At 41.8% G+C, this 16,069-nt stretch overlaps 2 protein-coding genes across 2 annotated transcripts in view; one reads left to right on the top strand and one right to left on the bottom strand.

Moving 5' to 3' along the window:
- si:ch211-122f10.4 (cathepsin A-like) overlaps positions 1-3,477 on the top strand; it is an 8,246-nt gene extending 4,769 nt beyond the window's left edge. Inside the window, exons 9-11 of the mRNA XM_037696234.1 lie at positions 851-1,013; positions 2,559-2,648; positions 2,718-3,477. Coding sequence (XP_037552162.1) covers positions 851-1,013; positions 2,559-2,648; positions 2,718-2,801 — 337 coding nt within the window. The 3' untranslated portion in view covers positions 2,802-3,477. The remainder of the gene's footprint in view (positions 1-850; positions 1,014-2,558; positions 2,649-2,717) is intronic.
- A 1,086-nt stretch (positions 3,478-4,563) lies between these two features.
- On the bottom strand, positions 4,564-14,168 carry slc38a7 (solute carrier family 38 member 7). The gene is made up of 12 exons (XM_037696212.1): positions 14,109-14,168; positions 12,759-13,163; positions 12,363-12,416; positions 10,840-10,984; positions 7,405-7,549; positions 7,223-7,321; positions 7,077-7,134; positions 6,890-7,004; positions 6,638-6,785; positions 5,306-5,505; positions 5,176-5,227; positions 4,564-4,928 (listed from the first exon to the last, which is right to left on the bottom strand). The coding sequence occupies exons 2-12, from the start codon at positions 13,008-13,010 to the stop codon at positions 4,826-4,828; spliced, it is 1,371 nt and encodes a 456-aa protein (XP_037552140.1). The 5' UTR covers positions 13,011-13,163; positions 14,109-14,168; the 3' UTR covers positions 4,564-4,825.
- Between the last annotated feature and the right edge of the window lie 1,901 nt (positions 14,169-16,069).

Below are 16,069 nucleotides of genomic sequence, written 5' to 3'. Positions count from 1 at the left end.
TAGTATTTGTAGTTGTAGTAGTACTAGTAGTTGTAGTAGTATTAGTTATAGTAGTAGTAGTAGTAGTTGTTGTTGTTGTTGTTGTTGTTGTTGTTGTTGTTGTTGTTGTTGTAGTTGTAGTAGTAGTAGTAGTAGTAGTAGTAGTAGTTGTACTAGTAGTAGTTGTTGTACTAGTAGTTGTAGTTGTTGTAGTAGTAGTTGTTGTACTAGTAGTTGTAGTTGTTGTACTAGTAGTTGTAGTTGTACTAGTACTAGTAGTTGTACTTGTAGTTGTACTAGTACTTGTAGTTGTACTAGTACTAGTAGTTGAAGTATTAGTTGTAGTATTAGTTGTAGTTGTTTAATTATTGTTGTTATTAATTTAATTAATTTAATTGTTATTAATTTAATTAGTTTAATTGTTATTAATTTAATTAGTTTATTATTATTGCACATGAGCATTTTTATTTTTTGAGTATGTGCAGCTGTGGGACAAAGGTCAACTCAAAGGTCAGACATCAGCGTGGCAGCTTGTACACGTTTCTGAAAAGCGCATCGGAAGAGGAGCCGTCGTGTTTTGAACGTCACACATGAACAAAGTTTAATCCTCGTGTGTCCAGAACTTGAGGTTCTAGTGCTACAGCTGGCTGACAGCGTTGGATTGAACTGGGCTGCAGTGTCGGTCTTGACCTGAACTTTTGAAGGGTTCTGGTTCTTGTGTGGTTATCAGGAATTGACCTCTGACCTTTTCAACTAAAGGAAACTGAATAATGGAATCATAATCCATTCTTATTTTATTTTTAAGAAAAGACATAAATGTACAAATAGTTATTTACTGTTCTCTTTGCATTAAGTTTGTTGTTTGTTGCAGCGATACGGTTGGAAACGAGTACGTGTGTTTGTACTCGACGATGAAGGACGTGTATCTGAAGCTGCTCTCGCTCGGCCTGCGGGCGCTCGTCTACAACGGAGACACGGACATGGCCTGCAACTTCCTGGGAGATCAGTGGTTCGTGGAGGACCTCGGCATGAAGGTAGCTGTGATTCGAGAAACATTTGAAGCACTGGGCTTTGAAAATTTTGAATTAACACCCCCTCTAGTTTGCAATTTAGGTTTAGTTTAATCAAACTGATTTAAAATGAAAAGGAAACTTGCACTGATGTGGTGCAAGTCCTTACAAAGTTTAGTGTTGCTGAGCTCGCATCTTCATAAAGATCGTTTGGCTCCGATAGTCTCTCTGGACTTGGATCATCCTCTTGATTTGACGGCTTCGTGGTTCAAACTCTTCAGCGACTAACGAGTGAAATGAAAATGAATCCTGCTCTAAACGCACACGAGTCTGGAGGTAAACGGACGTTCAGTTTGCTGCTGCAGAGTCTCGGGTCAAAGTGTTCGTCAGTGAGATGGTGACGCTCAGATGGTTTCTAAAATCTTTAAATGTGAATTACCGTACTCTCCAACGTATACCTCACACCGCCGTATACGTTGCATCAGTCCAAATGTCTAATAAAGTGGAAAAAACATAAATAAGTCACTTTGCATTATAGTAAAGGTGTGTCTCAGTTTAACTTTTCCTTAATAAATGCACTTTAATGGTCAAAAAATGCAGCTGATTTGACGTTTGCTCCACGAGTTCTGGAGCGAGACAACGGTGGCCCTTTATGGCAAGCCAAGTGTCTCATTAATTGCCACTTTTACCTATTAATGAGACACTTAGCTTGCCATATTACTTGAGGGCCCTCTAGTGGCTGAAAATGGTAGTGTTCAGTATTTTCCAGCTCAGAATGAATGAAATCGTCAGATCGCAGCCAAAAATTGATTATAAATATGAGGAAAAACATATATTAGTCACTTCGGTGTATAAGTCGCAAGACTTGAAAATTTATGCAAAAAGGTGCGACTTATACAGCGAAAAATACGGTATGTTGAAATAACTCAACCTTGGATTAGGAGTTCTTGGCTCTTTTGGTGTGCTTAAACCACATTTTAAAATAAAACATTTAAATTTTAAAATGCTTCAGAGCAAATCGTAACTCTCAAACTTTGGGTTTTGGCCAACCCTGAAAATATCAATAAAGCTGAAAGTTTCCTTATAAAGCTTTGAAACTGGGTTATAAATGAAAAAAGGGGGGGTTGGTGGGCAGCACGGTGGCGCAAATGGTAGAGCTGCTGCCTCTCAGCGAGCAGGTCCCTGGTTCAAACCCCGGTCCAGGGGCCTTTCTGGGTGGAGTTTGCATGTTCTCTCCGTGCATGCGTGGGTTTTCTCCGGGTGCTCCGGTTTCCTCCCACAGTCCAAAAACATGCATGTTAGGCTGATTGGTAACTCTAAATTGTCCCTAGGTGTGAGTGAGAGAGTGAATGGTTGTTTGTCTCGTTTGTCTCTATGTGTCCCTGTGATGGACTTGCGACCCGTCCAGGGTGTCCCCCGCCCCTCGCACAGTGATTGCTGGACATGGGCACCAGCGACCCCCGTGACCCAAAATGGAATAAACGGGTAAAGATAATGGATGGATGGATGGGGGGGTTGGTTATCCCAGCTTTAAGAGAGCTCACTAAATTTTCCTAAAAATGTTTCCAGGAAACCAGCAAGTACCAGAAGTGGACCCACGATGACCAGGTCGCTGGTTTCTACCAGCAGTTTGGAAACCTCACATTTCTGACCGTAAAGGTGGGCGTTCAAAAGATGTCCTCAGCTCAGGGGCGTGGTGGTGTCTAAAATATAATCTCCATGTTTCAGGGCGCGGGTCACATGGTTCCTCAGTGGGCTCCTGGTCCAGCGCTCCACATGTTCCAGTCCTTCATAACAAACGGGTCCCACTGAGCCCCGATAGAGCGGCGGCGCCGCCGGCGTTCTCTCAGGGAAAAACTCTTCTGGAAGTTTCTTCACCTTTGACTTAAATCTCTGGGGAGTTCTGACATTTCTGTTTCTGCTATTTGGAACGATAAATTTAATCTTTTTTCAGAAAATCTCCTTTTCAAATGATGCTGTCAGACGAGCACGTTTTTACTTTTAGGTTTTAAGATTTTAGCTGGAGCTAAAAAGTAAGTTTTACAAAGCTGCACACCTCTGCCAACGTTAAATAGATGAATAAGAAGAGGATCCAGATCTGTTTGAATCTGTGGTCTGACTGAACATCACTTCATGTTTGTGGAGAAGGAGACGAGCTGAAGGACAATTAATTAATGAACAATGTTCAATTAAAGCTGAACAAGGGACTTCTGGAGGGAACAGACTAGTTTAACAGTTTGTTCCTGATGTCGTAGTTTTAGTTTAGCGCGTCTGCTCAGCTGATCTTGTCTGGGAGCTCTCGCTGCAAACTGAATTTATTAACAGGTTTACAACCCAACAGAAATGTTTAAACATTAAATGTTGTCTGAAACAACTGATTGTATGAATATGAAGCTGCCTTTTCCTTTTGTTGGTGGAGCCTTTAATCCAAACTGTGTTTACATCTGTCAACGCCACTTTACTTTTAATAAATGTTCTCTGGATTTGTCAAAATATCTTATTTGTTTTTATTGCAATTCATTGCTTCAAGTCTCATGAGCAGGAGTCTTTAAACTGTTTTGAGTCTCCTTTACTGATGGCGACGAGCGGGTCTGGATTCACATTGGATTAACGTCGATGCTCAAAAAAACGACGGATCATTCTGCAGCCGTCTGCAGCAAAGACAAAATGTATTTAAAAAAAACGTTGCAATGTATTGATCACCCAACAGTTCAAACACCGATTACAAAAAAATGTTTAAATAAGACCAACATTTTCTGACCGCTCTTGCATTTATTCTGAAACGATTTTTTTTTAAATTCCCTTCGTCTTTTCTGTCCTTCAAATTAAAGTGTTTCACTTGATTATGAGGCAGGAAACACAAATATGTGCAAACATGACCAGAAAATCAAAACGCCGTCAACACCAATGGCTGTTTACGGATCAAATCCGTCCAGATTGCAGGATTTTATCTGAAAATTGATTTTAGTTCTCGTGCAGCTAAACTGGGAAATGCTGAGTTTGAATTAAAAACAAAAGTCGAGCAGTGGTCTCTGTAAATCGTAGTGTTCGAAAGTAACAAAAAGAAACGTTCACATTTTGGGTTTAAAGCGAAGCTGATGTCGTCGTCTCCTCCCGTTGACTTCCTTGTAAACTTGTCAGATTCTGACGCCTGCTTTGGTCCCTGAACCAGTTTTAACTTCCTGCACAGATCCAGACGTGCACTTCCTGTCTGACAGGTAATTATTACACACCTTCAACCAGTGCAGCTTTGTTCTGATTTGTATGAATTCAAAGTCAAAGAATCTCCTTCACAGTTACAAAGACCACTTCCTTTATCAGTTTTAAATGTCACGCATTAGTGTTCTCATAGTTTAGTTTTTGTTCCCAGTCAGGTTTGGTCTCCGCAGCCCTGGGATGATAAGAAAATGTTCAACGTGAGGTAAGGTATTGCTTGTTCTTTAACTCGAGATGATAAATTATTAAAGCCATAAAGTCCGTCCCTGGGTTCGATTACTGGCCAGGACATGAGAACCAGCGCATGCATTTTCAGTGGGAAACGTTCACATGCAGGTTAAAGTTCACAAATTGGTACAATTGTATAATTAAATCAATTTGATTAAGACCTTTGTACACAAAGTCCTTTAACGACGCAGACGGGAATGATCCTCTGCTTCCAGGAACGGGAGAAGCCCGCCTGTTTTCCTCTGGAACCGTTTTAAAACAACTAAAAACAGGAAGTGAAGTCTGGAATCCAGCGTTCTGTGGTTTCTTCCTGGTTCATGACGATGAGATGCTTCTCCTCATCCGCCGACCCGAGCAGCAGAACCGTTCTGACCCCGCCACCGGAGCCCCTCTTAGTTGACCACATCCTTATAGATGGAGTTTGATGTGGTGAGGCCGAAGATGAAAGCACCAAGGGTAACCATGGCGACACTGTAGACCACCAATCCATGCCAACTGTAAAAAAAAAAGACTGAAGTCAATGATTCAAACAAACCTTTTAAAATCATTTTAGACAAAGATTTTCATTTTATGATGAGCCTTTGTCACATTGACGATGATGCAACTGCAGGTTGTTCCACATTTTTACGAAAGCAAAAATGCTGATCAAAGTCAGCGCAGCAACGCACGCCAGCCTTAGAGGAGTTCCTTGTGAGAACGTTAATAATCATTTTATAAATGTTCAGAACACGAGCAGCCTCACCTTGCACTTCGGACGTCTGTCTCGGAGAGTTTGGCTTGCATCAGACACAAACCTGCGCAGTGAAACGAACACTGAGCTGACGTTGCAGTGCGACGTGTACATGTTGACCCCAAACCGTGCGCGGCGTTACCTGGGAAGACGAAGATGAAGCAGGCTGCCAGCCCTCCGATCAGCGAGATCACACGCCCGATGTCGGGGGTGAAGAGCGCGAGGACGAGGGTGACGACGAACCACACCACCGTCTGCATGATCCTCCTCCTGCGCTCACGCCGCACGCACACCTCCACCTGCTCGCCTCGGAAACGCAGCCAAAGTCCCTCCACGACGGCTCTGCGGCGTCACACGATCACACATGGTTATCATGAAGAAAGGCTGCGCAAACTGTCGTACAATAATTACAGAACTACAGAGGAGAGACTCTTAAACCAGTGGTTTATTATGAGTAGAAAGGAGGTTAATGTCGCTTCAGTAACAAGAGCATTCAAAGGTGTCTAAACTGTTCTGCTCAGATGTTTGGATTGTCCCAAGCTGGCATTAAAATATCCAAACTTTTCTGAGCCACAGCCACTAATCTTCCTGCTGGCGATCCTGACTGAGTGAAGCTCACAGATTCTTTGTGTCAACATGAACAGGGTTTCTCTGACAAGAGACGAACTCAGAGACCGCATGGGAAAGTCACACGTACCGTATTTTCCGGCGTATAAGTCGCAGTTTGTTGCATAAATTTGCAAGTCCTGCGACGAAGCGACTTATATGTGGTTTTTTTTTTCATATTTATGGCACAATTTTTGACTGGCGCTTGAAATGTGCGTTCATTCTGAGATGAACCAGAGTAAACATTAACATGTGCATCAAAACAGCTTCATTTCGCAGCGCCTCCCAGGTGAAATGAAGTTGTTTTGACCATTAAAGTGCATTTATTAAGGAAAAGTTAAACTGAGACACACCTTTGCTATAATGTCGAGCAAAATAATTGTTAAATTTTGAAGAACTGCAACGGCCAGTCCTCCCGTGCGCGCTCACTTCACTCAGCTGGTGCAGGCGGAGGAACGCTGGAGAGCTAGTGGCTCTGGCCGCGATGGATGGATGGATGCATGGATGGATGAAAGGATGGATGGCGCCACGTCGGCCAGGTGAAATGAAGCTGTTTTGACCATTAAATAAATGCGACTGGCCAGCGGTGACGCATAATAAATGCAACTTATATGCCGAAGCGACTTACATGTGTTTTTCCTCTTCATGATGCTTTTTTTTTGACTGATGCAACTTATACGCCAGAAAATACGGTGTTCAGCACAGGAAAAAAAGGCCTTCAACATCATCATCTTCAACTTTTGTTGATGTTTGCTTTAAAACAACAACTAAAGGTGAAGATTTTGGTCACAAGTAAATTTACAGAATAACAAAGAGGTGTTGGTGGGTCGTTAGCATTTATTGAGCTACGGTTTAAGTGCATTTTTACCTGCCGCAGAAGTGTAAAATGGGGTACGAGGTGACCACGCAGACGACAATGAAAGCTCTTGCGATGGCCACGGCGACGTCATCAGAAGGGTACGACATCAGCACATCCTGACTCACACTGGAGCCAAAAGTCAGGTAACCGCAGACGCCTGGTCACACAAATAAATCGCAGGAAGAGGTTAAACACTTGAACAACCACTGTCACTGTCAACATAATCTCAACTCAAACCCATTGGTTTATAGGGTCATGTACCTGTCCCCGTGTAAACAAAAAGACAGATTATCATGCTGAGTGTGACTACAAATCCCCACGGCTTGATCTCTTTCCTCCTCATGCTGTTGAACACCGGCACACAGCTGACATGGCACTGCAGAGAGAAGAACGTTTCATCAGCGTTACAGTCACGTCAGAACGTCAGTTTACCGTGATCAGGAGATACCTGGAAACCAAAGCATATGGTGGGCATTGCGTTGAAAACCGCAGTCCAGGAAGCAGAGCTGTAACAAAAACAACGGTTTAAACGACTAAGCCAAGCTAAAGGTCATGTCCATGAAGGCTGCTGGGCTGAAAGATGTGCAGCTTTACCTGCTTAGAACATAATCTGGAGACATGTTTTTGCTTGGCCAGATGTACTTGACAATGACCACAACAGTGACGTAAAAGGTTCCCATCACACTCAGAGCGCTGCAACAACAAACGTGACCATCAAGTGAAAAAGGAAAAATATATTTCCGTGTCAGAACCTGTTCAGTGGAAGAATCCTGTACCTGGCATACTTCTGAAAACCGATCTCTTTGGGGATGGACAGAGGAAGAATGACCAGGACTGCAGTGACGACGATGGTGAACTTTCGGTCCGTGTACCAGGGACCGCCGGAGTCGCCGTCAGAGTCATGAGCCACGGCAGCGATCACTGAAACAGAAACAGGAAACACACGGTCTGTAGGAGGCGGTAAAACTTAACAGATAACAAAATCTTCTGTAAATGTGCAGATGATGACTTGTAAACCATTAACAAGTACAGTTCCTTGAAGAACATCACGGGCAGCCTTGCATGCGCAAGTTTGAAACAAAAATGTCCTGCAATCCGCGCGCCCTCGGATTACACAACGTGGATGACTCTCGGCTACTACCACACCAAGTTTTAGCTCCTTATCTGAAAAACTGACCGAGTTTTGTTTTGCACTTTTGTTTCCTGTGCATCCAACGAATACCTTCTGAGTTTCATTGGGGACTGCCACTGCAATGCATGGCAGGCACCTATTATTCTGCACCTCATAAGAGCTTCTAGATTTCTATCTCTGTTAATGCAGCACGAACCGCAACGTGGACCCCCACAACAGTTATATCAAAACGACCGGCTCCGCACCGAGAAGGGAGCTACTACTTTTATTGAAAATCAGACTTACAATGGTGATGTATTTCGCTAACAAAGACGCCATATTTCCCCATAGGAATTGAATGGGAGAACACTCCTCACACTAACAGCTGCTGTCAAGTCACATTCATTCAACCTTTATTTAGACAGGTTAATCCCATTGAGCCTCGAGGACTCATTTACATGAGAGACCTGATTTCAACAAAGAATGACGACAACAATGGACAACAGCGACAACAATAGACAGTTATAAAAAGGCATACATTTTAAATACAAATAAGATGGCCAAAAAGTAACAACAACAGCTAGATTCTAAGGCGAATGTAAAAAACTAAAAACGGGAACATGTCTGCGTTGGTCCCTGCCAGGAGTCCAACAGATTCTTAAAGCCACTTAGAGAGGTCAAGGTCGAGAGCTTCAGGTCTTTTTACAAGATAATCCAGAAAACAGGAGCGGAGTAGGAGAAGGCCCTTTTGTCTAGTTCAGTCCGCTCTGAGGGAACACTGCAGGTAATAATGTCCTGAGAGCGCACGCTGTAGCTGCACTCACGCAGAGACATGTAGGAGGAGATGTATGAAGGCAACAGACCAAGAAGTGATTTAAAGATGAAAATGTACCAGTGAGAGAGTCTGTGTGAAGTTAATGGTGACCAGTTAACCAGTGAATACAGGGTGCAGTGGTGGGTACGATAATCACAGCCAGTTATGAATCTTAGTGCACCATGATAGACAGCATCCAACATCTGCAGCATCCAACATCTGCAGGGTTCTTGTAGGAGCGTTCATGTAAATAATGTCACCGTAATCAATGGAGGGAAGGAAAGTCACAGATACAAGGCGTTTTCTAGCATTCAGGGTTAGACAGGATCTATTTCTGAAAAAGAAACCCAGTTTAACTTTCAGTTTCTTTACCAAGTTTTCCACATGGAGCTTAAAAGAAAGATGTGAGTCGACCAAAATACCCACATATTTATAGGAATCAACAAACTCAATGGGGACACCATTTGAGGATGAAATCAGAGGAAGAACTGCTGGGACCAACTTCCTGTTTGAAAAAAGCATCCCTTTGGTTTTGTCGGCATTTAGGACAAGTTTGAGGCGGAACAAATACCATACCATTTTATTTATAGAGCACTTAAAACAGCGACAAGGCCAACCAAAGTGCTGTACAGACAGAACAACAGGTAACACAAAAAGCAATATAAAAATGAAGTAAATCAGAATATAGACATAAAAACGATGCAGATAATGACGACAAACCAGTGTCAGATCAGACCAAATCAGACTGGATGTTGTTTAATGCAGATTGCAAAAGCTGGAAAGCCTTTTAAATTGTTTTAGCTCGACAATAAACAACTGTGTCATCAGCATAGAAATGTATGGATGCGTCAAGGATGCTCTGACCTACATTACGTATGTAGATTGTAAATAGGGTGGGTCCTAAGATTGAGCCTTGTGGTACACCATTGTTGATTGTTAAATAACTGGAGGAAGTACCATTATGTTGAACACATTGTCTCCGATTTGAGAGACAGTTAGAGAACCATCCAATGGTGAGATCTGAGAAACCGATTTCTGAGAGTTTATGACACAAGATGTTATGATCCACAGTGTCAAAAGTTTTAGACGGGTCTAAGAAAAGTGCAGCATCCAGTGCTTCAACAACGTCATTAAGAACCTTCAGTGAAGCAGTGGTTGTGCTGTGTTGTTTCCTGAAACCAGATTGATGGAGAGGTAAAATGTTCATTGAGTCCAGGTAATTTTTGATTTGAGAGTTTATCAGTTTTTCTAGACCCTTGGCTAAAATGCAGAGTTTAGAGATTGGTCAATAGTTGTTCAGTGAGGTGGGGGTTAGTGGGCAAGTGAGGTGAGGTGCAACAGAAACTCACTGTTGGATATGCTTGAAAAACACAGAAAGTAAAAACCAGATAAATCTCTAGAACTTATTAACATTTGGAGCCATTTTGATTCAAGATGGCTGCCACAGCAACATCAGCAAACACAAAATTGAACATAACTCTGTCGTTCTTTGAGATGTTGAGCTGAAATTAAGTGTGGTTGTAGCTGAGAGCGACTTGTTTTACATTCCTAATGAAAATCAAATATCCAAGATGGCTGCTTTACCAAAAAGAGAAAAAATATGATAACTCAGCCATTTTTAAAGATATTGAGCTGAAATTTGGCGTATTGGTAGCTGAGAACGATCCCTAATAGATACTGACTGAAAAACAAAAATCCAAGATGGCCGCCTTAGCTCAAAGAGAAATAAAACATCATAGCTCGGCCATTTTTAGAGCGATTCAGATGAAATTTGGTATAGTGGTAGCTGAGAGCGAACCCAAACACATATTACAGTCAAATCAACAATTAAAATCAGCAGCAGCCTGGCAGTCCCTGCCAAAGTTTCTCCAGGAACTTTCTAGTTACAATCTTTCTTATAGTTTTTGAAATATTTTGCTAACAGACAAGCAAACAAACACGAACAGAGGCATGTACATAATGGTTCACCTTCCATGACGGCAGGCATAATGTTTCATTTAATTGACTCAAAACAGAAAAAGCAAACAGGAAACAGAAAGAGCAGGATTTCTTCTGAGTCAGCATCTCAGGGGAAGAATGCGTCAGAGTCACATGAGAGACGCTGACAGAGAAAACGCTGAGCGGACTCATTCCTGACGCTCTTTGACCTCTTCATTGACTAAACCACACTTTTTATGTGTTACACTAAACATCTACCCACCGTTTTAGTAGTTAAGAGCACAAGCTGTGTTTCCTCTCTGAATGGGACCAAAATGATGTATTTCACGGCTCAGCGAAAACACTTACAGCGATCCAGCTGGTCTCCGATGACGATGAAGAACGCAATGCATGTTCCAAACGTGTAGACAGCAATGGCTACGTCACACAAGACACCCGTAACTTTCCCACAAGTGGCTCGAACAACTTCCTGATAGGTGGCTTCGTTACTGACCTGAAGAAACCGGAGGGGGGATTTAAATCGATTTGTTCACGTTAAAAACAAACACTTGAAGAAATGTCAGGATTAATACAATAAATACTGTATGAGCACACCTGCTCAGGTGGCTTTTAAAAACCAACGAATGGAACTTCACGCAACAACACTTAATTAAACTTTGTTTTTATTTAACAGTGATTTTTTTAAAAAGCAGTCTAACAAGATAGTCTTATTTAGTGTTACTGTAAATATAAAGGTGTTCCTCCAAAAAGACTTGCTGTTTATTTTTTAATTGTAGATTTAAGATGATGTAAATCGCCTTTTAAGGTAATATACTAGTAGGCCTATCGCGATAAACAATACAACAATTAATCTCATGATAAATGAAAATTATCTACCTCGTTTTCATTTATCGGCTTTATCGTGTCTTCGCCTCTCTCTTTCTACTGAAGACACTGGATGACAAAAGGCTCAACTCCGGTGCTCTTCACTGACTCCTCCCTTTCTCTTTAAAATCTGTTTTAACCGTCCAAAATCGCGTTTTGGGATCGTTAAAAGCAGCTAAGCTGAGAAGCTACGAGCTAAGCTAACAGGCCGACCTCTGGAAAAAACCTCCGTCTTGTCGAAGCTCCAAAATTCACGGTTGAAACTCGTGCCTTCGGGTAAAAAGTTGTTTTTCGCTGCAAAAAGAAGCTGAGAACTTGTTTACTGATTTTTTAATTAAAAGCTTTGAGTGAAAAATGCTCTGCTAAAGAGCTCAAACCACACAGAGCGTCCGCCATTTTGAGAACCGAATAAAGGAAGAAGAGACAGCCCGTGTCAAGAGGTGTTCCTCTTATTTTTCTTAAAGAGGCACGCTGCTCGCTCCCTCACTATCCATCCTTCGGTTCAAACAGTCTCATACTGCCATCCAGTGGTCTAAATAAGGTACTACACGCAAAACAAATTAAGTAACATTTCTTCTTAAATTTGACAATAATTATTACTGTCAATCATTTCTGAGCCCAGCAAAATTTGTTATCATGACAAACCTACATTCTAGTGATATTCATGCTGTAGAGAATGTACTTAATCATCTGTTTTAGAGTGAGCTCAACCGCACAATCATTTGTTTCAATTTGTCTCCACTTCATGTTTTAGCACGTGAACGTTTGAGTTATTCGGGAACTGAAAGTCCGAGCAGCTCGTATACAAAGTTCTGCATTTGATCAGGAGTCCGACAGATTGAAGAGACAATTGCACAAGAATGCTACTTTGAAATCTTTTTTTTCTTCTCACAAGTGGAGTAAATAAAAAAAAATAAAAACTATAGTTTGCAGCAAAACTGATTGGAGTCAGATGGCTGCATATCTTGTTCTCTGAGCTGTAAAGTGTTTGAGAATAAAATACTTACCAAGGAGCAGTAGGCGAGGATTACAAGCCCAGTGATGATGAAGATCAGCATAAACTGAAACGCAAGCACAGAAACGTCACGTTCTGTTTGAGCTGGTCACAAATATACAGAGAGGGTAGAACGTCAGCTGTGATCAAATCAAAGCTTCATTGATAAACAAAAATATTTTCTGTCAATAACAACAAACTTTTTTTTTAAATTTCAGATATTATTCAACTTCTCATACCAATTAAAGCACTGATTTATTTTCTTTAGGGTGTTTCTAAAATACCTCGGACATGATCTGTCTGTCAGGCTTTGAGATTCTATGCAGCACTTTTCCACCTGCAGCCCAGCTGTTTATTACATTAAAGTTCCTGTTTTAAACGAAGAGGGGCAGCACAAACATCTCCTCACCATCTGAAGCATCACTCCTGCAGTTACTCCTCCGGCCATGCTGAAGGCTGCGGGGAAGTTGAGCAGACCTGCTCCCAGTGCTGCGTTCACCACGATGAAGACGGCTCCCACGGGTGACACGCCTCGCCTCCTCTCCTCTGCCTCAGGGTGACGGGCCGAGTCCACGCTGGGGCTCTGCAGGAGCCACGCTCGTTCTCCAGAGTCACTGCTGCCGAGCCCGGCCCAGTCCTCGATGTCAGTGTTTATCGCCATGAGAGAATGGGCCTCAGAGGAAATCGATGTCAGAAGATGTGAATATCAGTCGAATGAAGCTGAAGATTATGGTCCTGAGTTGTGAGGAAGCAGCTGAAGTTTCTTATCCAGAGTGATCAGGTAACAGTGAGACATTTATATGCAGTGATTGAGCTGTAAAAAAAGAAAAGTTACAATTAGTCCTGAAGGCATTGACAGTGCATAACGGTGTCATAGCATACTTTTTATTAATCTAAATGTTTCCTGTTTGCACCGTGACAGGAGCTGCTTTTAATCTCATTGTACACGAGTAAAGTGACTTCCATTCATTCATTATGCAATAAATATAAATGAAGTATAAAGATCTTTTTGTCTCCTTTTTTGCAAAACAGATTGTTTACTCCTTTCTAAAAGTATTTATTTGTCGCTGAATAACTTTAAGATCCTTAAACGCTCGCTGATGTGTGAAAAGTCCTCAATCTTTATTAAAAATAAACTAAACTTTGGACCAGCAGTGATTCCAATATGTTTCAGAAAAAACTGTACAAACAAATCAGAATAAACACCTGCATTAAATTAAAAAAAAGTGAATTCAAATGCTTGTCTCAAAGATGAAAAACATTAAACAAAAAAATTAACTTTTCACTGCCTATCACCAAATAATAACGCTATAAAACAGATTATTTGTACAAATAAGATTTTCAGAAAATCAAAGGTTTGTTTTTCATTTGTCACTTGGTGACTCGGAGGATTAAAACAACACAAGAAAACATAAATTATTGAATAATCTCAGGAACAGCCGTGAATTAAACTGCTCGGTTTAATTTATGTCAATAAAGTGAAAAGGTTACCTTAATAGGAAAACTCTTTATCTGCACCCTACAAGAAACACGGCTCCAGTGTTGCACTATTTAAATTGATTTAATCAACGAAGAGCTAACATTTTGACAATAACCTTTGTTATTACTGTGCCACAACAGCTAGCTAAAAACAGCGCGACTATCTAGAATAAAACGATAATTTTTCACCAGAATTCACATTTGAACACGTCTTTATTCGTCAAATCGACTGAAACCAACTCGTTAATAAAGAAAAAGAAACACAATGACTGATATTTACCTTCTGCTTCTATCGGAGGAATCGACTGAGACCCGCCGGTGTTTTCGCCAGCTTGTAAATAGCAGAGCGCCCTTCAGTGTGACGTCACGTGACTGAATGGTGCATTGTGGGGAATGTAGTTATCAGCTGAAGGTTGTGACAATTCTTAGTTTTATTGAAATCTCTGCATAATTGTAAGATTTGAGCAATTACATTTTTCACAGTAAGGGTCATTTAAGGGTTTTATTCTTCTTTTGGCTTTTACCTCTTCAGGGGTCGCCACAGCGAGTCATCCTCCACCTCACGCTGTCCTCTGTCCTCACTCCAACCACCTCCATGTCCTCTCTTACTGCATCTTTTCTTTGGCCTTCCTCTTTTTCCTGGCAGCTGCATGTCTAACATCCTTCTACCAATATACCCACTGTTCCTCATCTGGACATGTCCAAACCATCTCAGTCTGGCCTCTCTAACTTTATCCCCCAGTTGTTCAACCTGTGCTGATTATCTCATTCCTAATCTTATCCATCCTAAGGAGAACCTCAACATCTTCATTTCGGCCACTTCCAGTTCTTTCTCCTTTCTTTTTGTCCATGTCTCTGTCTCCAGACCATACAACATAGCTGGTCTCATAACTGTCTTGTAAACTTTTCCTTCGACCTTTGAGAATACCCTTTTGTCACAAATCATTCATGAAACTTTCCTCCATCCATTCCTGCCTGGACTCTCTTTTTCACCTCTTTACCACACTCCCCATTTTCCTGCATATACCACAAGTCCTTTGACCTCTGCTCCTTGTAGCCTCACTGTTCCACTGGCCTCCCTCTCATTCACAAACATGTACTCTACAACAGCTGACTCTCATTCCTCTTCTTTCAAGTGCATACCTCCACCTTTCCAAGTTCTCTTCCACCTGTTTCCTGTTCTCATTGCAGATCAATGTCATCTGTAAACATCATAGTCCACAGGGACTGACCTCATCTGTTAATCGGTCCATCACCAGAGCAAACAAGAAGGGGCTCAGAGCCAATCCTTGATGCACTCCCACCTCCACTTTGAAGCTATCTGTCACTCCTACAGCACATCTCACCACTGTCCTGCTGTCCTCATACATGTCCTGTACCAGTCTAACATACTTTTCTGTCACTCCAGATTTCCTCAAGCAACACACCTCCTCCCTCAGCACCCTGTCATGTGCTTTTTCTAAGTCCACAACGACACAATAGAATTCTTTCTCACACTCTCTTTACTTCTCCATCAGCATCCTCAAAAGCAAAGATGGCATCTGTGGTGCTTTTTCTTGGCATGAAACCATACTGCTGCTCACAGATAGTCACCTCTCGTCTAAGTCTTGCTTCCACAATTTTTTCCCAGATTTTCACCGTGTGGCTCATCAATTTAAATCCCCCTGTAGTCGCTACAACTCTGTACATCACCCTTGTTCTGTAAAATGGGCACCGGCACACTTCTCCATTCCTCAGGCACCCTCATATATGCCATTGAATATTTGAGCCAAAACCCTCACTGCCACTGGTACGTCATCCATTCCTACGGCTTTCCCTTTCGTCATTCTTTACAGAGCTTTCCAGACTTCACCCTCATTAATTTTTCCCACTTCCTGGTCCACAGTTTCTGACCTCCACTCTTTTCTCTTTCATTAGCTCCTCAAAGTACTCCTTCCCGTCACACCCTCACTTGTTGGAACCTTGCAATTCATATCTTTAGCAAGCCTAACCTGCTGCACATCCTTTCCATCCTGATCCCCGTCTTGCCGATCGGTACAAGTCCTTCTCACCCTCTTTAGTGTTCAGTCTCCCATACAACTCATTCTGATTCATATCCTTCTGCTTTATCTTTGCCACCTCCCCATTTGCTCTACATTGCATCTCCTTATATCCCTGTCTCTCTTCAGCTCCCTTCATTAATGCTTTAACTAGATTAACATTCTAGAAAACATTGTTCATTGCAAGCTCAGGACCAGTGAT

The sequence above is a fragment of the Nematolebias whitei genome, chromosome 2, assembly GCF_014905685.2.
Source record: "Nematolebias whitei isolate Nwh7 chromosome 2, NemWhi1, whole genome shotgun sequence".
In the NCBI taxonomy this organism is placed as follows: Eukaryota; Metazoa; Chordata; class Actinopteri; order Cyprinodontiformes; family Rivulidae; genus Nematolebias; species Nematolebias whitei.
Note: the sequence above shows the minus strand (reverse complement) of the source record. Positions and strands in the feature narration are given on the sequence as shown.

Coding starts and splice junctions, on each gene's coding strand:
- slc38a7 (XM_037696212.1), bottom strand. CDS start 13,010: ATGGCGATAAACACTGACATCGAGGACTGGGCCGGGCTCGGCAGCAGT. Junction 7,005..7,076: donor CCATATGCTTTGGTTTCCAG/GTATCTCCTGAT, acceptor TTCTCTCTGCAG/TGCCATGTCAGCTGTGTGCC. Junction 5,228..5,305: donor CTTCATCTTCGTCTTCCCAG/GTAACGCCGCGC, acceptor TTCACTGCGCAG/GTTTGTGTCTGATGCAAGCC.